Source organism: Populus nigra, chromosome 8, assembly GCF_951802175.1.
Source record: "Populus nigra chromosome 8, ddPopNigr1.1, whole genome shotgun sequence".
NCBI lineage: Eukaryota > Viridiplantae > Streptophyta > Magnoliopsida > Malpighiales > Salicaceae > Populus > Populus nigra.
In genome coordinates, this window is record NC_084859.1 from 9,572,097 (window position 1) to 9,599,838 (window position 27,742).

Below are 27,742 nucleotides of genomic sequence, written 5' to 3' on the forward strand. Positions count from 1 at the left end.
TATGGTGTTAGACGGGGCAAACTTTACTACTTAGAATTAACAGATAATGGAGAATAAAAAATTAGTCAGGCAAATCATGTTAGTAGCAGAGACAAGGCTCAGATAATCATATGGCTATGGCATCGTAGATTAAGACATCTTTCTTTTGGTTATATAAAGAAACTGCAACCAATACTTTTTTCTAGTCTTATTGAATTGGATTTTCATTGTGATACTTGTGAACTAGCTAAAAGTCACCGTATCTCTTTTTCATAAAGTTTGAATAAAAGTTCAAAACCATTTGAGGCCATTCATACTGATGTTTGGGGTCTTGCAAAGGTTTCTGCACTTTCTAGCGCTCGTTATTTTGTGACTTTTATTGATGAATGCACGAGAATGACTTGGGTATCTGTACTTCTACATAAGAATGATGTGTGTCTAGCTTTCCAGACATTCCATATAATGATACAAACTTAGTACCAAAAACAAATTCGTGTGGTGCAGTCTGATAATGTCACCGAGTTTGTAGCTACGTCTCTTGGAAATTTTCTGTGCAGCCATGGAATTCGTCATTAGACCTCATACACCTATACTTCACAATAGAACGGATTAGCTGAGTAGAAAAATCGACAACTATTAGAGGTAGTGCATGCTTCCCTCTTTGGTATGAACATGCCAAAATTTTATTGAGGTGAGGCTATGAAATCTGCTGCTTATATCATCAATAAAACACCCTTCCGGGTCCTAGATTTTCAAACACCCTTACAAAAGTTGCAATCCTTACTCCTAGTTCCCCATTTTCCCAACCTTGAACCCTAAATTTTTTGTTGTATCGTGTTTGTTCACATCCCAAAAATCTTACGTACCAAACATGATCCATGTGCAAAATGTTGCATATTTATTGGCTACTCTAATCTTCAGAAAAGATATAGGTGTTATGATCCTCACACCCGCAAGGTCCATGTGACATTGGATGCTTCCTTTCATGAGCTCATACCTTATTACTCCAGGGGAGTCTCGAGCCATTTTTTTAGGGGGAGAGCCTCAGTAACGAGAATGAGGATCTAATAGATAAAGAAATGAGGAGTTTACCTAGTTAGAGGTTCTAGTGGATAGAGTAAGTGAGGAGTCTATCCAATTAAAAGAGAATGAACCATTGAATCTATAAGGCTATGATCACATCACTGATGCTGAGAATGATTCCACACATGAGGCTCTATTTTTTCTTGATGAAACTGCATCACCATTTGAGTTGCCCCTGTCTACACCATTACCTGAAGAATCATCCATGAATGTTCCTCCTCAGGTAAGTCCTGCGATTAAAAAGTCTAAGGAAACATATTATCCTACAATAAACCCCACTTCTAGATATCCATAAAGGATGAATAAGGGAATTCTAAAAAAACAATATGAACTTGATCTTCCAGTCAAAACCAAATATCCAATTAACAATTATGTGTCCTCTCATAGGTTGACTAGTTCATATGCATTTACTGTTAATCAACTTTCCACAATTTCTATTCCTAGTAATGTGTAGAATACATTGGCTAATCAAAGATGGAGAAAGGCAATGAATGAAGAGATGGAGGCTCTACAGAAAAATGATACATGAGAACTGGTTCTGCTACCCAAAGGAATGAAAATAGTTGGATGCAGATGGGTGTTCACTGTGAAACTCAAACCAGATGGTAGTATTGACAGATATAAAGCTCGACTAGTCATAAAATGATATACACAAAGGTATGGGGTAGACTATCAGGATACTTTTGCACCAGTAACCAAGATCAATACTATTCATATTCTTATATCTATAGCAGCAAATCGAGACTGGCCTCTGCAATAGTTTGATGTTAAGAATACATTTCTCAATGGCGATCTGGAAGAAGAAGTCTACATGAAACTACCACCTGGAATTAATAACAACTTAGGTAAAGGTGAAGTCTGCAGACTGAAGAAGTCATTGTATGGACTTAAACAGTCACCTAGAGCATGGTTTGGGAGATTCTCTGTTATAATGAAGGAGTTTGGCTATAAACAAAGTAACTCCGATCATACTTTGTTTATAAAAACATAACGAAGGAAGAGTAACCACTTTAATTGTGTATGTGGATGATATGGTCATGACAGGAGATGATCCACGCGAAATGAAAGCATTATAGAGGTATCTAGCTACTAAATTTGAAATAAAGGATCTCGGACACCTTATATTTTTTGGGAATTAAGGTAGAAAGGTCAAGGCAGGGAATATCTCTTTCACAGCAAAAATATGTGATAGACTTTCTAACTGAAACTGGAATGCTTAATTGCAAACCAGTAGAAACGCCTATTGAGATGAATCATAAGCTGGGAATTTTTCCAGATTAAGATCCAACAGACAAGGATCGTTACTAGCGATTAGTTGGAAGGCTAATCTACTTATCCTATACCATACCTGATATAGCATATACAGTAAGCGTGGCAAGTCAGTTCATGCATGCACCATGTAAAGAACATATGGAAGCAATATATCGAATCTTACGGTACTTAAAAGGTTCTCCAGGAGGAGGATTGTTGTTCATAAAAAACAGTATTTCTAACATTGAAGGATATACAGACTCTGATTGGGCAGGAGATCAGACGACCAGAAAATCTACTTCTGGTTATTTTACGTTTGTAGAAGGTAACCTTGTCACTTATAAAAGCAAACAACAAAAAGTAGTAGCAAGATCAAGTGCTAAAGCTGAATTTTGAGGGATGGCTCATGGTGTATGTGAATTGATATGGATAAGGAATATACTAAGGGATTTAGGGATTGAATATACTGAACCTATGAATCTTTTCTGTGATAATAAGGCAGCTATAGCAATCGCACAGAATCCTGTTCAACATGATCGTACCAAACATGTTAAGGTTGATTGTCATATCATCAAGAAGAATCTCGATGGAAAAATTATACAATTTCCATTTATACAATCTAAGAGTCAACCGGTTGATGTACTCACAAAGGCAGTTTTAGGGAAGGCATTTCATGATATAATTGACAAGTTAGGCATGATAAACATTTATGCATCAACTTGAAGGGGAGTGTACGCATGAGTTGTATTAAATCTTAAATTGATTTTGATTTGTATATATATATATAGGAATAAATAACTTTCATGTTTATCCTCTCCCTATTATGTCTCTGAATTGTAATTATATATTGCCTCCTGTGGAGAAGAATAAAATAGCGAAGTAATATTACAGAAACCCTATTGTTTACATATAAGAAAATCAATAATTTGGTTTATTGATTTTCGTTGTTGGGAGATGATCCCAATTAGAGTAATAACTGCGAGTTTGCTTCTCCATACTGTCAATAAAGTTGTTGTATGTGGCATCAGAATGGACGATCAATATGTAGTGCAAATAATAACTTATGTAACAAATGTAGTTTTTGAAACATCTCAGTCAAAGCACATATTCATAAGAGTTAGTCTTGAAAATATTACTAACCCTGTTTTGTGCGTATGCATTCTTCTCCAAAAGATTAATTTTGCTGGGTGTTAAGAAAAAATCACTAAGATGTGGCATTCTTTGTTCTGGAACCATCATTTGCGATTCAGAGTCCACTTCTTCTGTTCTATTGGGAGCTTGTTTCCTGTTCATTGTAATGAAGCTGTAGGTGCTAGCAAGCAGATTAGTTTCGAATGTCTTCTTGCTTCCTTTCTTTTGTATTTGCTCTTTGAACTAATGATTATCAAGTTTCCTTGATAATTATTTTGTTTCTGTCTTGTGAAGTTATTCTCGCAGTACCGCATACTATTATATATGAATTTTTATTTGAATCATGTATTATAAGGTGTTTGGATATTTTTATTGTTTATTTTACTTTTATTTTAATTGTGTTATATTATTATTTACTACTTAACTGGAATTGTCAATATATAATTAGTTAAAATATTTTACTTACGATTTTACAATTCGAGTTTATATTGTATATTTCGTGTCGTGTTAAAAAAGTGCTTTTAACATCCTTGATCATGACTTTATATTGCATTATGTGTTAATTGCATGGTTTTTCAGGAACTTGCATAGGAGAATTCCACCTCAATTGGGATGAGGTGAAAGATGTTATTGGATTTGTTGTATGATGGATTTCTTTTTCCTTGTCTTAACTTGTATCAGTTGTAAGATTTCTCACCTTGGAGAAAAGATATTGCAGAATCCTCCCATGCAAGTTTTTAAAATCCCAATCGATTAACACACAATGCAATATAAATTCATGAAATTTACATGTTTTTGAGTTTTAAAAATATTTTTAAAAATTTAATTTTTTTTTAATTAATTTTTTTATATTTTCAAATCATTTTCATATACTAATATTAAAAATAATTTTTAAAAGATAAAAAATATTATTTTAATATATTTTTAAATTAAAAACACTTAAAAAAATAACAATTTAATATTCTTTTAAATATCCTATTCGTACAGCGTGGATGAATTATTTATCCCAAAAGAATTTTAGGCGATTCGAATAATGGTAGAATGATATGTGATGATATTTTCATCATATGAAGCTTGGATGGCCCATATCTATCTTCAATTATTATTATTATTATTATTATTAGTTTTGCTAAGAGAGACTTGAACAATTATTTTTCTAATTTCAAAACAATTCGTCCCTTCACATACATTGATTACTTGACATTGTGATAAAAATACAACTCTCTCTGAACTCTATTATTGCCAACCTTGAACAGTCAGCATTAAAATTTAGTATCATATGCCAAGCAATTTTTTCCAGCTTCATTTCTTGGAAACATAATTAAACTTAACACATCAATTAATTTTAAATTAAAACTACTACTTTCCAGTTACATTTCTATTCTTGCTTATCGTGAAATTTGATCCCAAATTAAAAAACAAATTATTCCATATATATGAGTTTCAAGGTTATATTATCAAAATATATCCAACCACTATAAAATTTATGTTAGGTCAAAAAATGATGTGAAGTTTTTTACCCAAAACACCTAAGATATGTTCTTGTTAGAAAAATTATCCAAAACACCATCAAAGCCAGCTTAAGATAAAATGAGGTTTCGAAAAAAATTATAAATGAAATCTTTTAAAATATTTAAAAAGTATTTATTATTATTATTTATATATATTTGATAAGTAAGACTTGAGCAATTTTCATTTTGAATTTGAAGTTTTTTGTTAAGTGGTGTTAATTTTATTTTATAAAGTATAATTAATAAATATATCTTACTTATTCTAAAACCTTTTTTTTGTTAAATAAAAACTTTATGTTATTGATGAAGTTGCACATGTGCTCTGAATTTACATATTAAACAAAATTGAAGGTATAATGTTTCTCTTTCTTCTCCCAAATATATATATGATGTTTTAGTTCAATTGTACCCATATTTCATATTATCATTCAAAATTAATTTTTCTCCATTTCAAAGATCCCATGACATAACGAAAGACCATGCCTAATCTTTATTCAATTATTATAAAGAGTAACATACTTTTATCTGAACTATATATATAAGAACACCACCTTTTACCAAAAGTAGAATTTCCGACGAAGTTGTGGACACAGTCACTTCGTCACAATACAAGCATCACCTAGCTCCAAATATATTACTTTAGTGTGGTTTTAACAATGCATTTGTGAGCCGTAGGATATCACATAGAGTACATATGAGCTGGAAGTCGGGGTTCAAGTTCTGCGACAAGAGGGATTTGCTTTGGAGTGGAAAGGCCAAAAATCTCCTGCATGTTCAACTCCTCCGTTTTCATATCACCAGGCAACTTCCATTTAAACCCGTGCAGAAGATTTGCCACGCTTGCTTGAATCACCTTGAGTCCTAGACTGTACCCAACACACATCCTCCTCCCAGCTCCAAATGGCAACAGCTCGAAATTGTGACCCTTGACATCAATCGACTTGCCAATGAACCTCTCTGGGCAAAATTCGTGTGGCTTCTCCCATATGCTTGCATCCCTTCCAATGGTCCATACATTTACCATGACTCGAGTGCCTTTGGGAATGTCATAGCCACCAAGTTGGATGTCTTCCCGAGCAAGTCTCGGCACTAGGAAGGGTGACACGGGATGCAACCGCATGGTCTCCTTGCAAATTGCGTTGATAAATGGTAAGTTAACAATGTCTTTCTCTTCAACCCACCTATCTCTTCCAATTACTCGATCTAGCTCTTCGTTTGCCCTCTTGAAATACTCTGGCTTTTTCAAGAGCTCGGCCATGGCCCATTCTGTTGTCACCGCAGAACTCTCAGTCCCACCCGCGATCAAATCCTGGCGAAAAGGAAGTGGAAAAAAATATTCACGAATTCATAGCATTTAACTAATTTGAGCGTGTGTAATCAATTCGGAACTATTCTCATGTTGATTGAAATGAATTGAACATACCATTGTAAATGCCTTGACTGCAGTCCTGTCGAGCTGGACTTCAAGATTAGGATCATCAGAAAGCTGCAACAGGATATCCATCATGTCCTGAGGCACATAGTCCTTTACTCCTTTTCTCCTCTGCTGATGCTCATTCAATGTATGCTCAAGAAACCCATCAAACAACTGCCCAACGGCTTTCATTCTCTTAATATAGCCTTGCAAATCCAAGAAGGCGAGCCACGGAATTGAGTCTCCGATATCCAACACCCCATTAAGCAAGAAAAGCTCATCAATCATTTCCTTGAACTCCTTTGGCGACATGTACTCCTTCTGGTTCCCAGTTTTAACTGTGTAGTTCTTTCCTAACACCAGGCGACTAATCACACTGAGACTCAAATCTGAAAAATCATCTCTTGCATTGATGGGCTTGCCAGCTGACACGAATAGCTTTCTTAGGAGAGCATGCAACTCCTGTACGCGGACAGTCTCAAATTGGTCTAGACGTTTGGGACTAAAAATTTCCATGAGGCAAATCTTACGTGCTTGTCGCCAGTACGGTCCATATTGCGACCACGTAATGTTTGAGTAGTTATACGTGGTGTATTTTCCTGCAGCAATTTTGGGACGATCAGCCAGTTTGACATCATTGGTTTTGAGAACTGCTTCGGCCATTTCTACAGAAGAGCCCACAACAACTGGAAATGAACCAAACTTGAGCTGCATAATTGGCCCGTACTTCTGGACAAGGGCGTGCATGTTTCTGTGTGGGAGCGGCCCTGCAAGGAGGTTCAAGTTTCCAATTATAGGCCACGGTTTGGGGCCTGGTGGCAGGTTGAGTTTGGGACGGGTAAGGTGGCGGAAGAGGGTTATCACGGCTACGGTAGCAAGCAAAAGGGCAGCAAAAGTAGAAAGCTCCATTTTGACAGTGGTAAGGGTGATTTGTGTGGAAGCTGTGATCCAAGCATAAGAGTTGATGAGTCTATTTATAGGACACATCTTCTGTATTATTGGCATATGCGCGCTGGGGAATTAATGATTTGAATTATTGGTAAGAAATACAAATGTTAACACAACTAACAGTCAATTGTCTCTCTTGCTCTCATTCAGTACCCGTCAGCTAAATTCAACAAACTTTTTTTCTTTTATTTTTTGAAGTTATAGGCTGATTACTGTGGTGGGTAAGAAAATATGGTTCTGTTGGGAGGTCTGTGTGATCAATCCTTTTCTTTGTAGGTTACTGAAGGTTAGTTCCCTGATGCCCTGTATGCTGTAGGTTACTGAAGGTCAGTTCTCTGATGCCTGGTCGGTGCGGCATAGCTTGAGGGACGTTATACGCATCGTCTCACGTAATCCTTTTCTTTTGTTAATTCCAATTCGATCCTTATGTTACCATGTTTTATACATTCACTCATTTGGTTACTACTTTTTTATTCTTACATTTTGATCCTTATATTTTCATTATCCATTTCAATCTATAATTCATTATTTTACAGGTCATGTCTGGGTTTTCATGGCGGCATGCGTGGGCTAGGCACTCTCCATAAATGACTTAAGAGCAATCCTTTTGTACTAGAGAACAACCAAAAAGGGTATAATTTGTGGTACAATTTATCTCTTACCTTAGTTTGTGGTCTCCCCATTAGTCGGACCAAATGGTTTTCTAGAGATGAGGTTCCATTAGTATAATTTATTTCTTTAATCATTTTATTTCCTTGTTTTTATCTTTTATAATTTGATTTTAGATTTTCTATTTTATATGTGATAAAAAAGTATTTTCCATTCAAAACTTATTGGCCTGCCCACTTAGAGAAAAAAATAGATTGGATTAAAGCCAAATTTCTTCTTCTTCTTCTTCTTCTTTTTTAATAAAAATGCTCTTTTGGTGTAATTCAGGAGAACATGGGTACTCTCCAAAACCTAATGTCGTCATGATTTCATTCTTGTTTTGTTTTGTTAAGTCAAAAAATTTAGAAAAAAACTTTAACAACAATTTTAATTTGACTTTTTATGAATTAAAAAAAAATATTAGTTAATCAAAGATGCAACTGATCATCATGTCTATATTGTAAATAAAAGTAAAAATAAAAAAACTTGAATTATTTCAGTATATTTGAAAATAAATAAAATGAGGTAATATCTATCCTTAAATATTAATCTATATTACCCCTAAATCTCAATAAGCAAGAATTGAAAATTGACATGGTAAGGAACTAGCCTACTTCCCTTTAAATGATGAATTCCAAGCTACTAGAAATTCAAGGGATTTACTTGTCTATGTCTTCTTCCATTCAATCTTTTAGATCCCAAACTCGACTCGATTTTGATAGTTATGCTATGATGCTGTTAAAGCCTATATGTGATATGTATATATAGACTCTCACAACCATGACTTATTTACTTACTTGACTATATACATAATTTTCTTTCTAAAATAAAAATAAAAGGAAAGGAAGTGATTAATTCCATAAAAGAAAAAAAAGAACAGTTGTTTTTACAAGGTAAATGTAAACCCCTAAGCAATATTATTGATAATAATAAAAGTTAATATCATGGAAAAAAAAAAGAGTGATAAATTAACTTATAAGAATGATGATAAAAAATATTTTGGACGGGGGTTATATATATATATATATATATAAACACAGAAATGCGAATAGAATTTTAATAAAAGTGAATTGCATGGAATTGAAAGTACTAGTGTGCATGCAATTGAAAGTACCAGTGTATAACTTAGTGAAGTTCAAAATAACTCGAGTAAGATTTGGTATAAACAAGCGTTAAAATTCGAGAAATTTTACTTAAAAATTATAAAAGTTACTATTGAGGGATATAGATGGAATTTTTAAAAAAGTCAAGTAAATATATGTGTGGAAGTGTGTGTGTACGGGAAGAAAGAATTGAGGGACATAGAAGACATTTTAAAAAAATTTAAGTATATATATGTGTGCAAGTGAGTGTGTGTGGGGAAAGAAAGAAAAAAAGAAGAAAAAAGAACAAACTTGATTTTTCCAAGGAGATGAGAGCATTCGGCCAAGAGAGGGGAAAAATCCAAGCAAGGGAAAATTTCTCAATTTAAAATCATTAAAGCTTTAGCTATTATTTGGTAAGGTGCCCTCACGCTTTTAAATAAAATTCTTAAAGAATTTATGTTTTAAATTGATTGAACTTTGTGAAATAAAGAATTAGGGTTTATGATAAATTTTAGAAAAAATTACAATTGATTGTGAAATTGTGTTAAGTTTATTGAAGTGAGTAGAGAAAGTAAGAAATTATGGTAGTTAAAGCAAAATTTTTGGTGTTCTTTAAGAAGGGATTTTTGGCAAAATAATAATAAGAAAAATAAAATTCAAGAATTTTGATAAGATGAGGAGATTGTATAGGAAAAAGATGAAATTAATGTTAAAGAGTGAATACATCATGAAATTTTTTTAGTTTAAATTTTTGTAAAAAACTAAAGAATATATATACTGAAATGAATTGTGTTACAATGTGAAAATTTGAAGAATAGGAAGGGAATTTTCATGTTTCTTTCTAAATTTGATTTTGGCAAATGAAAGGATAATTGGAAGGATTTTATTTATTGATTATGTCAATATGAAAAGTAGAATAATGATGTTATATACTTGTCAATTCAGGAAAGGCTATCAAGCCGACACCACAATAGAGAACTTCGACTTGAGCTCAATCGTAAGGTAATTATGCAATGCCCGAATTTATTATGAGTCAATATGTATTGTTATTTGATTAATTATGGGTAATGAATTAGTAATTGTTATATTGTTTACTTTGAGAAATAGATATGTGGTGCAATGAACTCTTTCCTGATTTAATGGAATTAATGCCCTGACGAATGGGTATGATGAAGAATTAATTCCCTAGTTAATAAGATTAATGCCTTGGTGAATGGGCAAATCCTTGAACTAATTCCTGGTTTAATAGAATTAGTGCCCTGGTGAATGGACGTGATGAAGAATTAATTTCTTAGTTAATGAGATTAATGCCCTAGTGAATGGGCTAATTCTTGAACTAATTCCCGGTTAATGGAATTAGTTCCCTGACGAATGGACGTGATGAGGGATTCATTCCCTAGTTAATAAGATTAGTACCCTAAGGAATGAGTGAATCGTTGAACTAATTTTCTGGGTTGATGAAATTAGTGCCTATTGAATAGACAAACAAGAATTAATCACCTATTAGTGGAATTAATGTCGGGGTTAATGGGCGATGGGAGAAATTATATTTTTGGTTAATGTTCAAGAATTAAAGATTATTCAAAAATTTAATTGAAATGTAATACTAGATGAATGAATTAATTTACTGATCATATGAGTAATTTTTTGTAAAAAAAAGAAGAAAGAAAGAAAGAAAGAATTTTATTGATATTTTATTTCATCTGTCTAATTGAAATATTATATTAAATCAATTTTCAGGTATGTTCCCATATCAGACTGAATGGTAAATTAGTTTTCTTTATATTTTGTTGGGTATCATTTTGTAATAAATGAAGTTATTATTTTTTTATGTTATATAAATTTTAAAATTTAATGTGTCAATATTTATTGAAAGTTTTTCTTAGTATAATTTTTAATTATGAGTTTCTTCTTTAACTATGTACTCATTTCAATTATAATTTCTTTAATGGTTCTTATTTGTAAATTTTTGAATTGTGTAATGTATTATAGTTCTAATTTGTAGAATAATTCATTGAATTGCATCTAGGTAAATATGTTATATTGAATTTTTTAAACATGTGTGATTTTGTTTATTGAGAAATGGTATTGTGATGAGAGGAGGAAGTCCTGGATAATAAGACAAATAGAAAATTTGATAATTGTTAATTGTGGAGAAAAAGTAGATAACTTGATACCTATAAATACAAAGGAAACTTTGCTGGATTTTTTATTGATTGCAATAAATAAATAAATTACCATAATCTTAATTGAATTATTACATCGTTGCTCTTTGTTTTGAACATAAATTTTGGGGTTATTACAATAAAATTAGAAATTTCTATTTTTTTTTACTGGATTAGCCATAGACCAATTCCAGTTTTATTAGGGGGTATTTTATATAGCCATAATTCTAAGCTTCATGTTACTCCTTTAAAGAAACATGTCAAACCCAAAGCATCCTATTTTGAGTAAATGAGATGACAGTTTCTCATTCCAAAACTATAAAATCAAAATTTGGATTAAATCACACATTGCAATATACTAAGCTTTCTAATAATTTACGAGGCTTATCTAAAAGATAGGCATTATAACTAGGAAAACATTTCAAATACCACACATAAGTTACTAGACATGGCAGCTTAATGTAGCTCATTTGATGTAAACCTTCGAGCCATAATTGGTAAACTAAGTTATATAAGGAAATATACAATTTAAAATGATAAAATAGGAAAAGAAATTATTAAAACTAGGATGAAAAATCCCCAGTTAAATTATTTAGATCCCGAATGGAGTGGGGAAATAAATCGGTATGCAAACTGTAACTCGGTAATAAATCGTGTAAATTTTCCAATGAGGTAATATAATTATTTAAAGAAAAATATTTGTGAATTGGGTGAAAATATTTAGGATAATGATGATGATAGAGTGGAATTCTTAATAAACTAATGTATGATTTTATGTGCAAATAACATTGACTACCGGTATAAGTTTTGCGTACAATCGCACAATGTTTTAACTAGAATGGAAGGAAATCTAAGGAAAAATCTTATCATAAATATGGATGAAAGTCTCCAGTAAATTATTTTAATTTTTTTTTTGATGATTTTAGTAAATAAAACAGTATGCAAAGGTACCAATAGTTAAGTAAAATACTAAAAATAATAAGTGGACAATTAGTAAAGGCAAAATTGTAAATAACATAAAAACTCCAGCTCCCCCTATATATTGAGGTTGTCAGCCATATGAGAAGGAATTTAAGCTCTCTTCCTCTCATTTCTTGCATTTTCACTCAAATCTTCTCTAAAATAAGGGTTTTTTGGGTATTATAAGGGTGATTAGTGGAGGAAACACTTTAGCACAAGTTTTGGAAGGGTTTAAGGAAAACAAGGAATTTTAGGAGAGGAATAGAACTATAGGAGAACTTTGCAAAGAAAGGGGCAAATTGGTTTTAGATTGTCTTGGTAAAGTACCCTATACTATTTAATTTTGATTATTTGAGTTTGAGTGTGTGGGGAAGAGAAATCCCTAATCTCTCACCTAGAGTTTATAAGAGAAGTTTAAGGGAAATGAAAAATTACTTATAAATTGGTTAAGTTGTGTGAAATAACGGATAAATATAGTAAGATAAGGATATAAATTAAAAGAAAAGCCATGGGAATTTCCTAACCCTATGGCCATCCATGATAAAGAATAGGGAAAATGAAAGAATTGAATGGAATTGTGTATTTAACACATATTGTATGATAATTAGGTTATGGGGTAAATGGTTTGTTAAGTATATGTGTATGTATCTATAAATTTGTTTGGGAACATGACTTTTATAATATGGAAGTGAGGTAAAAGTGTTGAGATTGTATGAATAATTGTAAATTTGGGTGGTTATGATATGTAATATAGTAAGAAAGAGAGTATAATCAAGTTTGTAAAGGTTTTACTAAAATCAAAAGATGTTAAGTTGACTATAGGCTTGATTTTGAAAATTGATTGAATTATATGAGAATATATATTTATTAATATATTGTCTTGAATACTTATGTTTTAGGAAAAGAGTTTTGTGTTAATATACATGTGTTGTATGTATGAATACGGGTTTGACAAGGATATGAATTTTAAGTTGAATACTTTTGTGATGTTATATGCAGCTAAGTAAATGGAAAAGTTTTAAAATTTATAGATTAAGAAATCTTATTGTTGAATACATGTTGGTATAATATAGAATACAATGAAAGGGATATGTGTCAACGTTAAAGAATTATGTGTGGGTATATATTGTTATTTTGTTATGATATTATGTTGGAGTATGTATTAAGGAAGCTTGAAATTTGTTAGTGTTGTTTCATATTAATCAAATAGTTAGTATGTAAGTTGATAAAATTTAGAAAGGGGTCAAAATGATAAATGGTTTAAATGGTTTTAATATCTTATATGAAAGTAAAAATTTTTAAATGAAAGATAGTTTAAAATAATAGGAAATTTTGTATACTGAATTGGAAAGAATTGAAAAGACATCGACTTAAATGGTTGAATTAGTTTATATGAGCAAATTATAAGTAACTAAAGGTTTAAGTGAGATTATATAAAATACTTGAATTAACAAGGAATGAATTAATTAGAAATTTGGTGATGCTTTGTTAATATGGAAAAATTTGAAATTGTTATGGTTACAAAATATAAAATGAAAAAGTGTGGGCCAAATAATAAAGGACAATCATGGAAATTTTTATATGTTCAAGTTAAAGATAATAATTATAATGATGCAAAATAAAGTATAGTCAAAATTAAATTAACATGGATATTGATTTATGTGATGGAATTTTTGACATACTAATTGTGGTCTATCATTTTAAATTAGAAGAAACATCTGGAGTTGGACCTTTAATTGGAAAAGCTAAGTCAATGGGAAAAGCAGGTAGGTGTCTGACACTTTAACATTTTAAATTTATTAAATTCTAGTCAATATTCCTATATTTGTTTTTTTAGTTGTCAGATGTGCTCATTATAAAAAGAATTGAATTATGTCATTGAAACGGAAAGTTACACATTATGGTTGAAATGACAATAAATATTTTAAGTATTGAAAGAGAAATATAAGTTCTTTGTGTAAAAGATTATGGAAATTGACTACTTAGTTGTTGTGTTAAGAAACTAAGGTTATAAAACTATTTACTTAGGTGACTATGTAAACAGGGCTAAAGTTATGTAATATTGTGGATGCAATCGAGTGTTGTAATGTGTCAAAATATATACAGTTTATATTAATTCATTCTCCATCCAATATGAAATACATTTCAGAGAGTTGAAAGATAGGTTATTAAGATATGATAATGATCAACTTGTAATGGGGAAAAGGAGAAAAATATTGGAATTGTCATTTAAAATGGAGAGTTTATTTGTATGAAACATGTTAATACATGTTGATATAAATGGGCATGAGACATATTTAAGTTGGAAAATAAGTATAATATTTCATAAATAGGCATGAGAAATATTTATATTGAAAAAATATTGTAATGCACCATAAATGGGTATAAGAAGTATTTAAGTTGAAAAAAATATTGGAACGTGTAAAAAATAGACATAAAAAATATTTAAGTTGAAGGGAAACAATGGAATGTACCATTAATGAGTCTAAAAAATATTCGAGATGAAAATTATATTTGAAGGAGCCAAATGGGCGTAAAGTATATGAGAATGGAATAAATATATGTATAAGCTAGAAACGGATCAGAAGCATATTGAGTTGGTAAAATTATATGGATAAGCCATAATGGATATAATAAACATTGCAATTGATATTTATTTACCAATAATGATATAATAGATGTTGAGATGAACTAACAAAACTATACGGTTAAAATGGAATAAATATATGGGAAAGTTAAAAAAGCATATAGTTGTAATTGAGAGATGAAATGTGGTATGAATAATGGCATAAACTTATACACGTATGAGATGAAATGGGGTATATATTAAATATAATATGGAAAGAGAACATGATATGAAAACATTCCAATAAATTTGATTAACATAAAAGAAGTGAGTGAAGATTGTATTGAGATGAGTTATGGAATAGTTGGTAAGTCAAGGAGTAGTTGTATGAAAAAAGAGTTCATCACTGATTGATATGGAAATATTTTGAAAAGGACATAGATTATTGTGTTTATAAAAAGATTAATGAAATTTGTTTTGTTCATATATTCGTAAAATGTAATAACTATGATGATGTAAATACTTATGGTAATTTTTGTGATCTTGTGTCTTACAAGTACTTTTCTTTTAAAGGCCTCAATTTTAATGAAGAGGTTATTGAGCTACGTGGCATTTCCTATTGGGTAAATCCTGGTCTTATCTAATGATTATATTGTAAATAAGTTTAAGCATGTAATTTATAAGGTTTTGTAACTGCACAAATGTGTAGGTATAAATTGTATATCATTATACTTGTGGATAAAGTTATTGGAGAGTGAGCTTGAAGATGTCCTTATGATATTATAAAAAGAAATTACACCTAAATTTCACGTACAAGACTATTAGAAAGATAATAATTGCATAAAAAATCTCGAGATGTTACATTTGATAACTTTTTATCCAAGAATTAACAAATTTGACCCCTTATTTGTATCAAGGAAACTTGCGGAGAATCTGCTCAAATCAAAATAGAGAATGTGTCGCCGAAAATCATGGCAAAGATTCTGCCATTGATGCGATATTTGGAGCTGATTCCAAACTTTAATTCTGCAACTGTATATTGTAATAGCATAGTTTTAGCATTGCCATTTATATGTTTCCTAAACTAACTTTCCCACCACTGTATATATAGCACACAATATTTATCAATGAAAAGTGTGGAGAATTATTCATTGAAACATCAATTGTGTCTAGTTTTTATATGGTATCAGGGCACTCAATTTCTAACGAACCACCGATCCAAAACACCATAATGTCATCATTCTCCAATCAAAACCCAAACTTCACCCTTAATACCCAACCCTCTTCCACAGTAGACATACCACTCATTGCTTTCAATATCACAACACAAATAAATGAAAAATTAACCCTCTCTACCTTTCCTCAAGGGCGTGCCCAATTTGAAGCTCTCTTTTTTTGTTATGATTTACTCGACTATGTCGAAGGCACACTTTTGTGTCCCTCCTCCTCTGGCACTGCCACTGATGAGCTCTGCAAGCTCTACTAGGTCCGGCAGGACAAACTTATCATGAGTGCCATTCTAGCCTTCACATCACCTTCAATCACACCACTCATTGCTACGGCAAAGACATCTCATAAAGCTTGGAAAAAGCTAAAAAATCTATATGCTAGCCGATCAATAACTCGTGCTATACAGTTAAAGGAGGAACTCACCTTAATCCAGCATGGACATCGGTCAATCATAGAATACCTCCATACTGTGAAGACCTTGGTTGATGAAATAGCTATTATTGATCACTCAATTTTAGATGGTGACCTAACGCTTTATATATTGAATGGTTTAGGTTCAGAATTTCAGGAGATTGTAGCACCTGTTCGAGCCCGAGAATCACCATTAGCATTTGAGGAGCTGCATGAACTGTTAGTAGGACACAAGGCGAACTGTTAGTAGGACACAAGGCACACCTGAGGCACTTAGAAACAACAACACAGCAACTGGTAGCTTCCACCAACTACATAAAGACGAAGCATTCTATGTATAAAGGGAGTCAACAGTAATCCCTCAAACCAAACAACAACCCCCAAAGGTTTCAAGGTCCCAGCACCGGCAAAAACTTCAATGAAGCCTAACATGATGGACGTCATTTCAATAATAATTCTGGTAGACCCAACAATTTCAATCGGTGCTATCAGCCCAAATGCCAAATCTATGGCCAATTTGGCCACATTGCGAAGTCTTGTCGTCAGTTTCATCCACAGTATGTCTCTATCAATTATGCTACAATCTTTACCGGGAAAAACAACAAATGGTTATTTGATTTGGCTGCTTCATATAATATCACAGGTGATCTTTCCAATTTATCTATCCATTTTGAATATGATGGAACTAATGAAGTAATACTCGGTGATAGTTTAGGTTTGACAGTCTCACATATTAGCTCTTTAAATTTACAATCTCCCCACTGAAACCTTACACTCTGTGATACCTTTTATGTTCCAAATCTTCACAAAAATTTAATTTTTGTTCATCATTTCACCAAAAAAAATAATGTTTTTGTTGAACTTCATCCTTTTCATTTTTTTTTATGAAGGGCAAGATCACAGGGGCAATTCTACTAAAAGGAGCATATAACAATGGCATCTACATCTTTCTGAATTCAATGATGATGCCCCAAAAGGTTGCTAATGTGCATGAACGAACTTCTATTGATGGATGGCACAAGCGTCTTGGGCATCCTTCCCTTAAAATTGTTCATCATCTTGTTAAGAATTTTTCTCTTCCTATTTCATCGCAAAAACATTTTTCATATTTATGTCATTCATGTTCCATTAATAAAACACATCAACAACCCTTTCGCGACACCAGTCTTCAAAGCCATGAACCTCTTGAACTTATTTACATGGATGTGTGGGGTCCAGCTAGCGATACTGGAATTGATGGATCACTATACTACCTTATTTTTATGGATCACTATACAAAATACATTTGGTTTTATCCAATAACAACTAAATCTGGTGTTTCTAATATTTTTCCATATTTTAAAAAGTTTGTTGAAACCCGTTTTAAAAAACTGATCAAAACACTCTACTCTGAAAATGGAGGTGAGTTTATTGCCTTAAAATCTTATTTCTTACGTCATGGCATAACCCATTATACCACGAAAAACATACACACCCCAACAAAATGACGTTTCAGAACGTCGTCACCATCACATCGTGGAAACAAGCCTTACACTGCTTTAGGATGCAAATATTGACTTCTCGTACTGGCCCTATGCTTTTTAGATAGCATCTTGCCTCATAAACCGATAGCCCACACCACTCCTGCAACACAAATCCCATTTTGAAGCCCTTTTTGGCCAAACCCCAAGTTATTTAAAATTTAAAAAATTTAGATGCATTTGTTATCCCCTCACACGACCCTATAATTCAAATAAAATGCAACCAAAATCCAAAGCATGCATTTTTCTTGGTTATTCATCAACTCAAAATGACTACAAATGTTTTGACCCTCATTTATGAAAATTTTTTATCTCTCGCCATATGTTGTTTAATGAAAATCAACATCATTGCACCTCATCAAAACTCTTGTCCTCCATGTCCAACCCGGTCAGTCAAGCCAATCACCAAGTCAATCCCCTTCATTTTGTTCCCCTGCAGATCGCTATGCCATCGTCAATGGTTTCCATAACACAAGCCTCATCACTGCCTCTAGAAGGCTCCCCTACCATTGTTGCATCCTCTCCAGGTAATTTTAACACTCATGTGTCCTCTTTAAATTTGGAACCATATTCTCTTATTCAACTTACTGATCTGCACATTAGTTCAACTCCTCTCCCAAATTCCACTATTTCCAGTCCTATCCCATCCATTAATCCTCCCCATTGCACACACACCATGACCACACGCTCGATGAATCAACTCTTCAGACTTAAACAAATTCATAAAGTGTCCAAACACCCTCTTCTCCAAACCATAGAACCAACCTGTATGAGCCAAGCCATTACTCAACCTCACTAGCGTGAGGCTATGTCAAATGAACTCACTGCCCTAATGAAACATGGAACATAGGATCTAGTGCCACTACCTTCCAACTATGCACCCGTGAGTTTCAAGTGGATCTTTCAGGTAAAAAGGAATGCAGATGGCTCTGTTGATATATTCAAAGCCCACCTAGTTGCTAAGGGTTTCCATCAACATCAAGGGGTTGACTATAAGGAAACGTTCAGCCCTATAGTAAAACCAGCAACTATAAGAGCTGCATTATTTGTTGCAGTCATGAGTGGATGGGAATTACATCAAATGGATGTCAATAATGCCTTTTTTAATGGTGCATTAACTGAAATTATTTTCATGGTGCAGCCTCTGGGGTTCAGAGATTTGTCCAAACCTAACCATGTTTGCAGGTTGAACAAGGTCATTTATGGCCTTAAACAAGCACCTAGAGCTTGGTTTACAGCACTCAAAATTGTTATCCTTTAGATGGGATTTCACAACTCTAAGGCAGACACTTCTCTATTCATTTACAACAATGACTTCAATCTCTGCTACTTACTGGTTTATGTTGATGATCTTATCATGACAGGGAATAATCCAACTCTTGTGTTCATTTAGCAACTAAGAGATATATTTTCTCTCAAGGACATGGGCTCTCTTCACTTCTTCTTGGGTGTTGAGGTAATTCCTACTAGGGCAGGCTTATTCCTCACACAACACAAATATATTCGTGAGCCTCTAGTTAATACCAATATGAGTGATACAAAAGACATCTCCACGCCTTTGTCCACAACACAATCACTTCAACTGGTTGATGGCACCGCTACTGTGGACAGCACAAAATTTCATCGAATTATGGGCAACCTTCAATACCTCTTTTTGATGCAACCAGATATATCATTCGCTGTCAACAAACTCTCTCAATTTATGCATAAATCTACTGCAACTCACTGGACAGCAACCAAACAGCTTCTGCGATACTTAAAACAAACCATTTTCTATGGTTTTCAGATTCACAGAGTTGGACCTTCAATTTTGAAAACATACTCTGATGTTGATTGGGTTGGGAATGTGGATGATCACACGTTGATGTCTGCATACATAAGCCTTTTGTGAAATAATCCCATTTTATAGACATCCAAGAAACAAAGAGTAGTTGCACGATCCATAACGGAGGCTGAATACTGAGCACTGGCCAATGCGGCCTAAAAAACAATGTGGTTGTCCACTCTTTTCAAAGAACTGACATTTCCAATCCAAGAATCTTTTCCAATTTTGGAGCAACGCACCTCTGCTTCAATCTAGTGAACCATTCATGCATTAAACATATTCAAATTGATCTTCACTTTGTGCGTGATTTAGTGCAACAAGGAAGTCTTCAAGTCTGACATGTACACACACAAGACCAACTAGCTGATCTGTTAACCAAGTTACTGTCCAAACAATGAACGATTATGTTATGTAACAAGATTGGTCTTGCCAATGAAAGCTCAATCTTGTGGGGGTGTATCAGGGAAACTTGCAGAGAATTTGCTTAAATCAAAACAGACAATGTGTAGCCAAAAATCATGGCAAAGATTTTGCCATTAACGATATATTTGGAGCTGATTCCAAACTTGAATTCTGTAACTGTATATTGTAATAGCATAGTTTTAGCATTACTATTTATATGTTTCCTAAACTAACTTTCCCACTACTGTATATATAGCAAATAATATTTATCAATGAAAAGTGTGGAGAATTATTCATTGAAACAACAATTGTGTCTAGTTTTTATAATTTGTTCATAAAATTTTGGTTTTTCTTTTTCATCTCTGATTTCTCAATAATTTCCACAAGAATAAATTCCATTGTTTATAGGCCTAAAAACTCTTTAATAAAATAGTCCATCATTTTTAGTTTTATTAGTTTTCTAATGTAAAGTATAGGGTTTTGTAACCTCTTCAACAATCTTTTCATTATGTAGGATTTTATTAGTCTAAGCATTTATTTGTTGAGGAGAAACAGATATAATTTAGAGTTGATCAATCATAAAAAAAATATTCTAATTCATTCTGATTAAACCCCTTTCCTATTAATCCATTTGTTTTTCTTGAATATATAGAAATGTTTTTATTCCAAAGCCAAAGATTATAATTTTTGACCGAGCAATTAAAAAGATTCTAGAGTGTATTCTGGTTTAGGTATTGTTCATCTACTAATTTTAGTATCAAGCACTTCTCAATAAGATCTAATATGATTAGATTCACAAGTAAGCATGTTTTGTAAATATAAGAAACGTCAAATCCCTCTAGATCCCAAACCTCTATTTCTCCTATGTGTTGTCCTCGTTGTTTGTCCTTTCCTCTAAGAAGTTATGTAACATGGGCAAAATACCCATTACAACATTCATGTATTTTATCTAACTTGATGAATTAATTTTAAGATATTAGGCTTTCCTATTATAATAGGATGATTAAAGGATCTCCCATTCTTCCATCAAATATTATATTTTTTTCCAGGCATTCAAGTTCAAATACCCACGGATTTGCTGTTTACTTACCTACTTCATAAAATTCAGAAAATACTAGCTTTCTCGAAGCCTATTATTCATATCTCTCATCAAAAGGTGTTACACGATAATGTATATATAGCAGACTTTCTGCTAACCCAAGTAAGTAATGAAATATTCTTCCTACATTCATTCATAAAGGAAATCCTAATAGGTTGAAGACCTTATCAATAGATCCTCCATCTTGCAAATAAGGCATATCTTGGTAGTTTTAGACAAGTTTCTTTTGAAGTTGATACCTGAATTGTATAAATAGAATAATATATTTATATAGAATGTTAATAAGGCTTCTTTGTGATTGATGGTCATAAAAATGACTAGGAAAATGGATGAAATTTTGGAATCTTTACCAATTTGATCTTTGTTTCCCTAAAAACAAACCTGCATTAACATTTGAATGAAGTATGTGTCCGGATAGCTCAAAGCGCTCTTAATCTTTCAATTAAAAAAGAATGTCGGTGAAGGCTTGTTGGTACATTATTTCATGGTGTGGGTGAGGATTATAACATCCAATGCATTTCCCATTTATCACCCATGACAGAACTTTGCCTATTTCTTTTTTTTTTCCAAGATTGATGAATTAAATGATATTTTTATTCCAATTTTTACCTCTTTTTCTCCCGTTAAATCAAACGTTTCCTATTAGTATCATTGATACAAGTTAGATCCTAGATGTGGAAATATATTAGATAACATTTTTCCTCGAAAGAAATGATATTCTCGCAAATACAACACTTAAAAGAATTAACTAAATTTGTTCGATGTAAGGGCAATCAAGAAAGTTGTATAAGTGGAGAAATAACCTATAAAAATATGGGCTAATTAAACCAATCTTGATTGCACATTGAAAAGAGCTACTAGTTTATCTCTCCATCAGATCAAATTAGCCAAAAATATGTGTTCATGAGCCCATGCTAAAGTTTCAATCAATTCCTGCCAATATATGTGCCAGGAAATTAAAACATAAATCTAGTTTTCCAAAGATGTCTAAATATGTACCAATAACTATTCATCCTAAAGTGGTTATATCCATTGATAAGTTGTGAAGAGTTTAACCATAAATAATCTCGTAACTATTCCATTAAATATGTTGAAGATTTATTAAATTATGAAACGTTACCTTACCATAGTATTATGTGCTTCCAATGACAATAAAAAATAACTCATCCAATGGTATTTAACATTTAGAAAATGACCAAATAAAATGTGTCTCAAGTTGAAATATCATAAGTATTCCCTCGTCCTCAACCATGACAAAGAAAACTATAACCAAAATTCTTTTTATCTAGCATTAAATTAGAACCATACACATCTAAAACATATTTTACTAAAATTAATGTAGTTGTATGTAAACCTAAAGCAATAACATGGTGAACCAAGAAGTCTCTAGACCCTATTGTTAAGAATAATGAATTACTATTTTCATTAATAGCATTTAACTAGGAGGATAGGAAGGTTGGACTATTCCTTGAAGATAAAAGTACATCAAACTCATATGCAATTTTTCATAAGCTAATTGTATCCATTAGGTAAATGAGTTCAATCAAGATTTGTTTCTTCGAAGTATAAATAAGAATGAAATTATTATAAATATAACATCCCAAAATATGGAATCTTAAAAAAAAATCTAGGCTAATTTAAATAGAATATAATAATTTCTTTATGGTCTAGCATTCTTGTTAATACATTATCCTTATTATGTTCTATTTAATAGGAAATTTAGTTCTATAAGCAAAAACTCTTATTATAATGAATTCTGTGAAGTATTGATGATAAGTATATAATGCAACTTGAGTAATCTTGTTTTATAAATGCATAAGCAAGTAGCTAGTATATGTGTTAGGCTACTAAAGAAGTAATAACCTCTTAAAAAGTTAGAGAAATACCTAATTAAAATGAAGTGAATTATTGATTATGTCATAAAGATCTTTATGTTCACTTTCTAGTTTTTATAATTTTGCTTTAAAGGAAAATATAAAAAAAATGTTTACTAGGAAAAACTAATTTTTATAAAAGCAGATAAAAGATTTATTTTTCTAGGTTTTATAACATGTTTGGCCTTTAATTTTAAAAACCAACTACTTAACTTCAACTTTTAAGAGTGAGAAGTGATTTTTATAAAACTTCAAAGGTATATTAGATTTTACTTAAAAAAAACATGAGAAGTATTTTTTTTTTAGATCAAAGACTTGAAAGAAAAAAAAATGACCTTAAATTTATGAAAGTTATCTAACTTCAATCATTTTTATTTTATACATAGTAATTAGCTAATATTTAAATATATAGTTCATAACCTTAATTATTTTAAAATTAAATAAATTTAATTATTTTATTTTAACTATATTATATTTGAGATTATATGGATATTAATTAAATTATTTAGTAGTTCTATATACTAAAAAACTATGTAATGTTTTTATTATTGTTTCTTTTTTACTTATATCTTTTGTGTTATTTGTGTGTTGAAAAAATAATTCATTTCTTAATAAATTCATTTAGTTTTTTTTTTTAAAAAAAGATATTTAATTTAAGTGATGGTTTAATTATTTCCCCTTTCCTTTGATCTTTATATTAGCTTTTTATATATATATTTTTTTAATTTTAGCTTTTAATATTTCATTAATTTTAAATTGAGTTTCATAATTTATTTATTTTTCATGAGATTATTATAATCTCAAATAAACATTATGATATTTGGTTGTTGCTCAGTTTTATAATTAAATACAAAACAATTTTAAAAAATAGTTATTAAACTTGATGGATTTCATGAGCTGAGTTATGGGTTTGGTACATAAAACAGTAAAGTCCATGTCGATTTAATATGTCATTATATCTATATTAAAAAATATATATATATCATTTCAAAACTATCATTAAAGTTAGACTATATTTTATTTAGATTATTTTTGAACCTGTCAAGTTAATTAATTATATAAAAATAATTTTTATATAATTTAATTTAAAATTTCAAGCTAGAAAAGAATTTTCGTTAGAAGAATTTTAACTGATACCAAAAAGTCGATAATAAGTAACATGCTTTTATTAATTTGAATAACAAAAACAACACCTTAAAAGTAAATTTCCAACGAAGTTGTGGACACAATGACTTCGTCATAATACAAGCATTACAGAGCTCCAAATATATTACTTTAGTATGGTTTTAACAATGCATTTGTGGGTGCTTTTTTCAAAACGTTTTGAAGATAAATGTCTTTTTTATATATATTTTTTATTTTCAATGCTAAAAGCATTGAAAGATATATATATATATATATATATATATATATATATATATATATAAACATTATTTTTTTTAATAGAAAACTACTAATTAATAAAACACCCAACAAACACAGTATCAAAAGCATAGTTCCTCCAAATGCGGCCCGTAGGATAATTATCACATAGAGTACATGTGAGCTGGAAGTCTGGGTTCAAGTTCCGCAACAAGAGGGATTTGCTTAGGAGTGGAAAGGCCAAAAATCTCCTGCATGTTCAACTCCTCCGTTGTCATATCACCAGGCAACTTCCATTTAAACCCGTGCAGAAGATTTGCCACGCTTGCTTGAATCACCTTGAGTCCTAGACTGTACCCAACACACATCCTCCTCCCAGCTCCAAATGGCAACAGCTCGAAATTGTGACCCTTGACATCAATCGACTTGCCAATGAACCTCTCTGGGCAAAATTCGTGTGGCTTCTCCCATATGCTTGCATCCCTTCCAATGGTCCATACATTTACCATGACTCGGGTGCCTTTGGGAATGTCATAGCCACCAAGTTGGATGTCTTCCCGAGCAAGTCTCGGCACTAGGAAGGGTGACACGGGATGCAAACGCATGGTCTCCTTGCAAATTGCATTAATAAATGGTAAGTTAACAATGTCTTTCTCTTCAATCCACCTATCTCTTCCAATTACTCGATCTAGCTCTTCGTTTGCCCTCTTGAAATACTCTGGCTTTTTCAAGAGCTCGGCCATGGCCCATTCTGTTGTCACCGCAGAACTCTCAGTCCCACCTGCGATCAAATCCTGCCGAAAAGGAAGTGGAAAAAAATATTCACGAATTCATAGCATTTAAACTAATTTGAGCGTGTGTAATCAATTCGGAACTGTTCACATGTTGATTGAAATGAATAGAACATACCATTGTAAATGCCTTGACTGCAGTCCTGTCGAGCTGGACTTCAAGATTAGGATCATCAGAAAGCTGCAACAGGATATCCATCATGTCCTGAGGCACATAGTCCTTGACTCCTTTTCTCCTCTGCTGATGCTCATTCAATGTATGCTCAAGAAACCCATCAAACAACTGGCCAACGGCCTTCATTCTCTTAATATAGCCTTGCAAATCCAAGAAGGCGAGCCACGGAATTGAGTCTCCGATATCCAACACCCCATTAAGCAAGAAAAGCTCATCAATCATTTCCTTGAACTCCTTTGGCGACATGTACTCCTTCTGGTTCCCCGTTTTAACTGTGTAGTTCTTTCCCAACACCAGGCGACTAATCACACTGAGACTCAAATCTGAAAAATTATCTCTTGCATTGATGGGCTTGCCAGCTGACACGAATAGCTTTCTTAGGAGAGCATGCAACTCCTGTACGCGGACAGTCTCAAATTGGTCTAGACGTTTCGGACTAAAAATTTCCATGAGGCAAATCTTACGTGCTTGTCGCCAATACGGTCCGTATTGTGACCACGTAATGTTTGAGTAGTTATACGTGGTGTATTTTCCTGCAGCAATTTTGGGACGATCAGCCAGTTTGACATCATTGGTTTTGAGAACTGCTTCGGCCATTTCTACAGAAGAGCCCACAACAACTGGAAATGAACCAAACTTGAGCTGCATAATTGGCCCGTACTTCTGGACAAGGGCGTGCATGTTTCTGTGTGGGAGCGGCCCTGCAAGGAGGTTCAAGTTTCCAATTATAGGCCACGGTTTGGGGCCTGGTGGCAGGTTGAGTTTGGGACGGGTAAGGTGGCGGAAGAGGGTTATCACGGCTACGGTAGCAAGCAAAAGGGCAGCAAAAGTAGAAAGCTCCATTTTGACAGTGGTAAGGGTGATTTGTGTGGAAGCTGTGATCCAAGCAGAAGAGGTGATGAGTCTATTTATAGGACACACCTTCTGTATTATCGGCATATGCGCGCTGGGAATTAATGATTTGAATTAATGGTAAGAAATACAAATGCTAACACAACGAACAGTCAACTATCTCTCTTGCTCTCAATCGCTGCCCTCTAAATCCAACCTTTGTGTTTTCTATTTGTTTTTGTTTTTTCTTTAAGAAAGAAAAAAAAAAGTTACCGCCGCAGGTAGCGATGTAAGAGGAATCTAGAAAGACATCAATAGCATAGAAAACACAAGAATTTTCTTAAGAAAAAAAATATTAAAAATATAAGCTTTAAATTTATAATTTTATTCTATGAAATGTAAATATTTAATGGTGATCTTTCTAAGAGGTTTATATGACCTTTAAATAGATCAAAAAACTTTACTCTTACTAAAAAATAACTAAAAATCCAAAAATAAAATGGAAATTAAACATAAATCTGAAAAAACATAGAAAAAATAACAAAATTAGGTTAAACTGGAACATGATTAGGCCTAAAACATTATTCCAAAAAATCCAACATTTCAATCAGCATTGTCAAAGAACAATCTCACCTAAAATTTTAAGCTGTTAGGTGAGGTTCCAAGATGATTTATATTATTCTCTAACATATCTTCTCATATAAAAGTTATTAATTAGAAGAGATAATGAGGGTGGTTTGATTTGAACTTGTGACTATTTGATCATCAAGGCTCTAATACCATGTCAATTAATCATTTCATATAAAAGCTTAAGCTTTTAAATGAGGTTCGAAAATATAATTTATATTATTTTCTAATAAGCAACATAGTGGTTGTCAACAAGAAAATTGCCTATAAAATCACGAGTAAAAAATTTGAATTTAATTCAATTATCAAATTTTCTGTTATCGTAATTTTAAATTGCTAATTTGGCCTAACATGACCAAACCTTTTCTAAGACTTAAACATGTTCCACTAGTTTATAAATATATTTGTTGGGCCAACCACGTAGTCCATCTTAGTCAGATCCCCATTTAAAAATGTCAGATTTTCATTTAGATGCTTAAAACCTTCCATTTCTATAATTTCCAAAAGCTTGTCTACATCATTTAGATTTATGAGGCAAAGAAAAAGACATGATATTGTTGGTAGTTCCTGTGCCATCGGTCGTGCTTTTTATACCTTAGATTTTTAAGACATGTTTGGAGTTGTGGTACCAGTTGCAATTTAAAATATTTTTTGTTTAGAAATATATCAAAATAATTTTTTTATTTTTTAAAAATCATTATTAATATTCAAAATAATCTAAAAACATTTAAAAAATATTTTTAATATAAAAAAATCAAAATTTAAGGAACGTGCACTGCGTTCCTAAACAGTGCCTTAATAATTGGATTTCTCATACTTTGTTTTTTGTATTATTATACCACATCAGTGTCACA

At 32.2% G+C, this 27,742-nt stretch overlaps 2 protein-coding genes across 2 annotated transcripts; both read right to left on the reverse strand.

Moving 5' to 3' along the window:
* Positions 1 to 5,422: 5,422 nt before the first annotated feature.
* Positions 5,423 to 7,334, reverse strand: LOC133700734 (trimethyltridecatetraene synthase-like). The gene is made up of 2 exons (XM_062124377.1): positions 6,379 to 7,334; positions 5,423 to 6,264 (listed from the first exon to the last, which is right to left on the reverse strand). Exons 1-2 carry the CDS (start codon positions 7,276 to 7,278, stop codon positions 5,635 to 5,637), a joined length of 1,530 nt encoding a protein of 509 aa, XP_061980361.1. The 5' UTR covers positions 7,279 to 7,334; the 3' UTR covers positions 5,423 to 5,634.
* Positions 7,335 to 24,246: 16,912 nt separating this feature from the next.
* Positions 24,247 to 26,328, reverse strand: LOC133702190 (trimethyltridecatetraene synthase-like). Its single transcript, XM_062126453.1, has 2 exons — positions 25,374 to 26,328; positions 24,247 to 25,258 (listed from the first exon to the last, which is right to left on the reverse strand). Exons 1-2 carry the CDS (start codon positions 26,271 to 26,273, stop codon positions 24,629 to 24,631), a joined length of 1,530 nt encoding a protein of 509 aa, XP_061982437.1. The 5' UTR covers positions 26,274 to 26,328; the 3' UTR covers positions 24,247 to 24,628.
* Between the last annotated feature and the right edge of the window lie 1,414 nt (positions 26,329 to 27,742).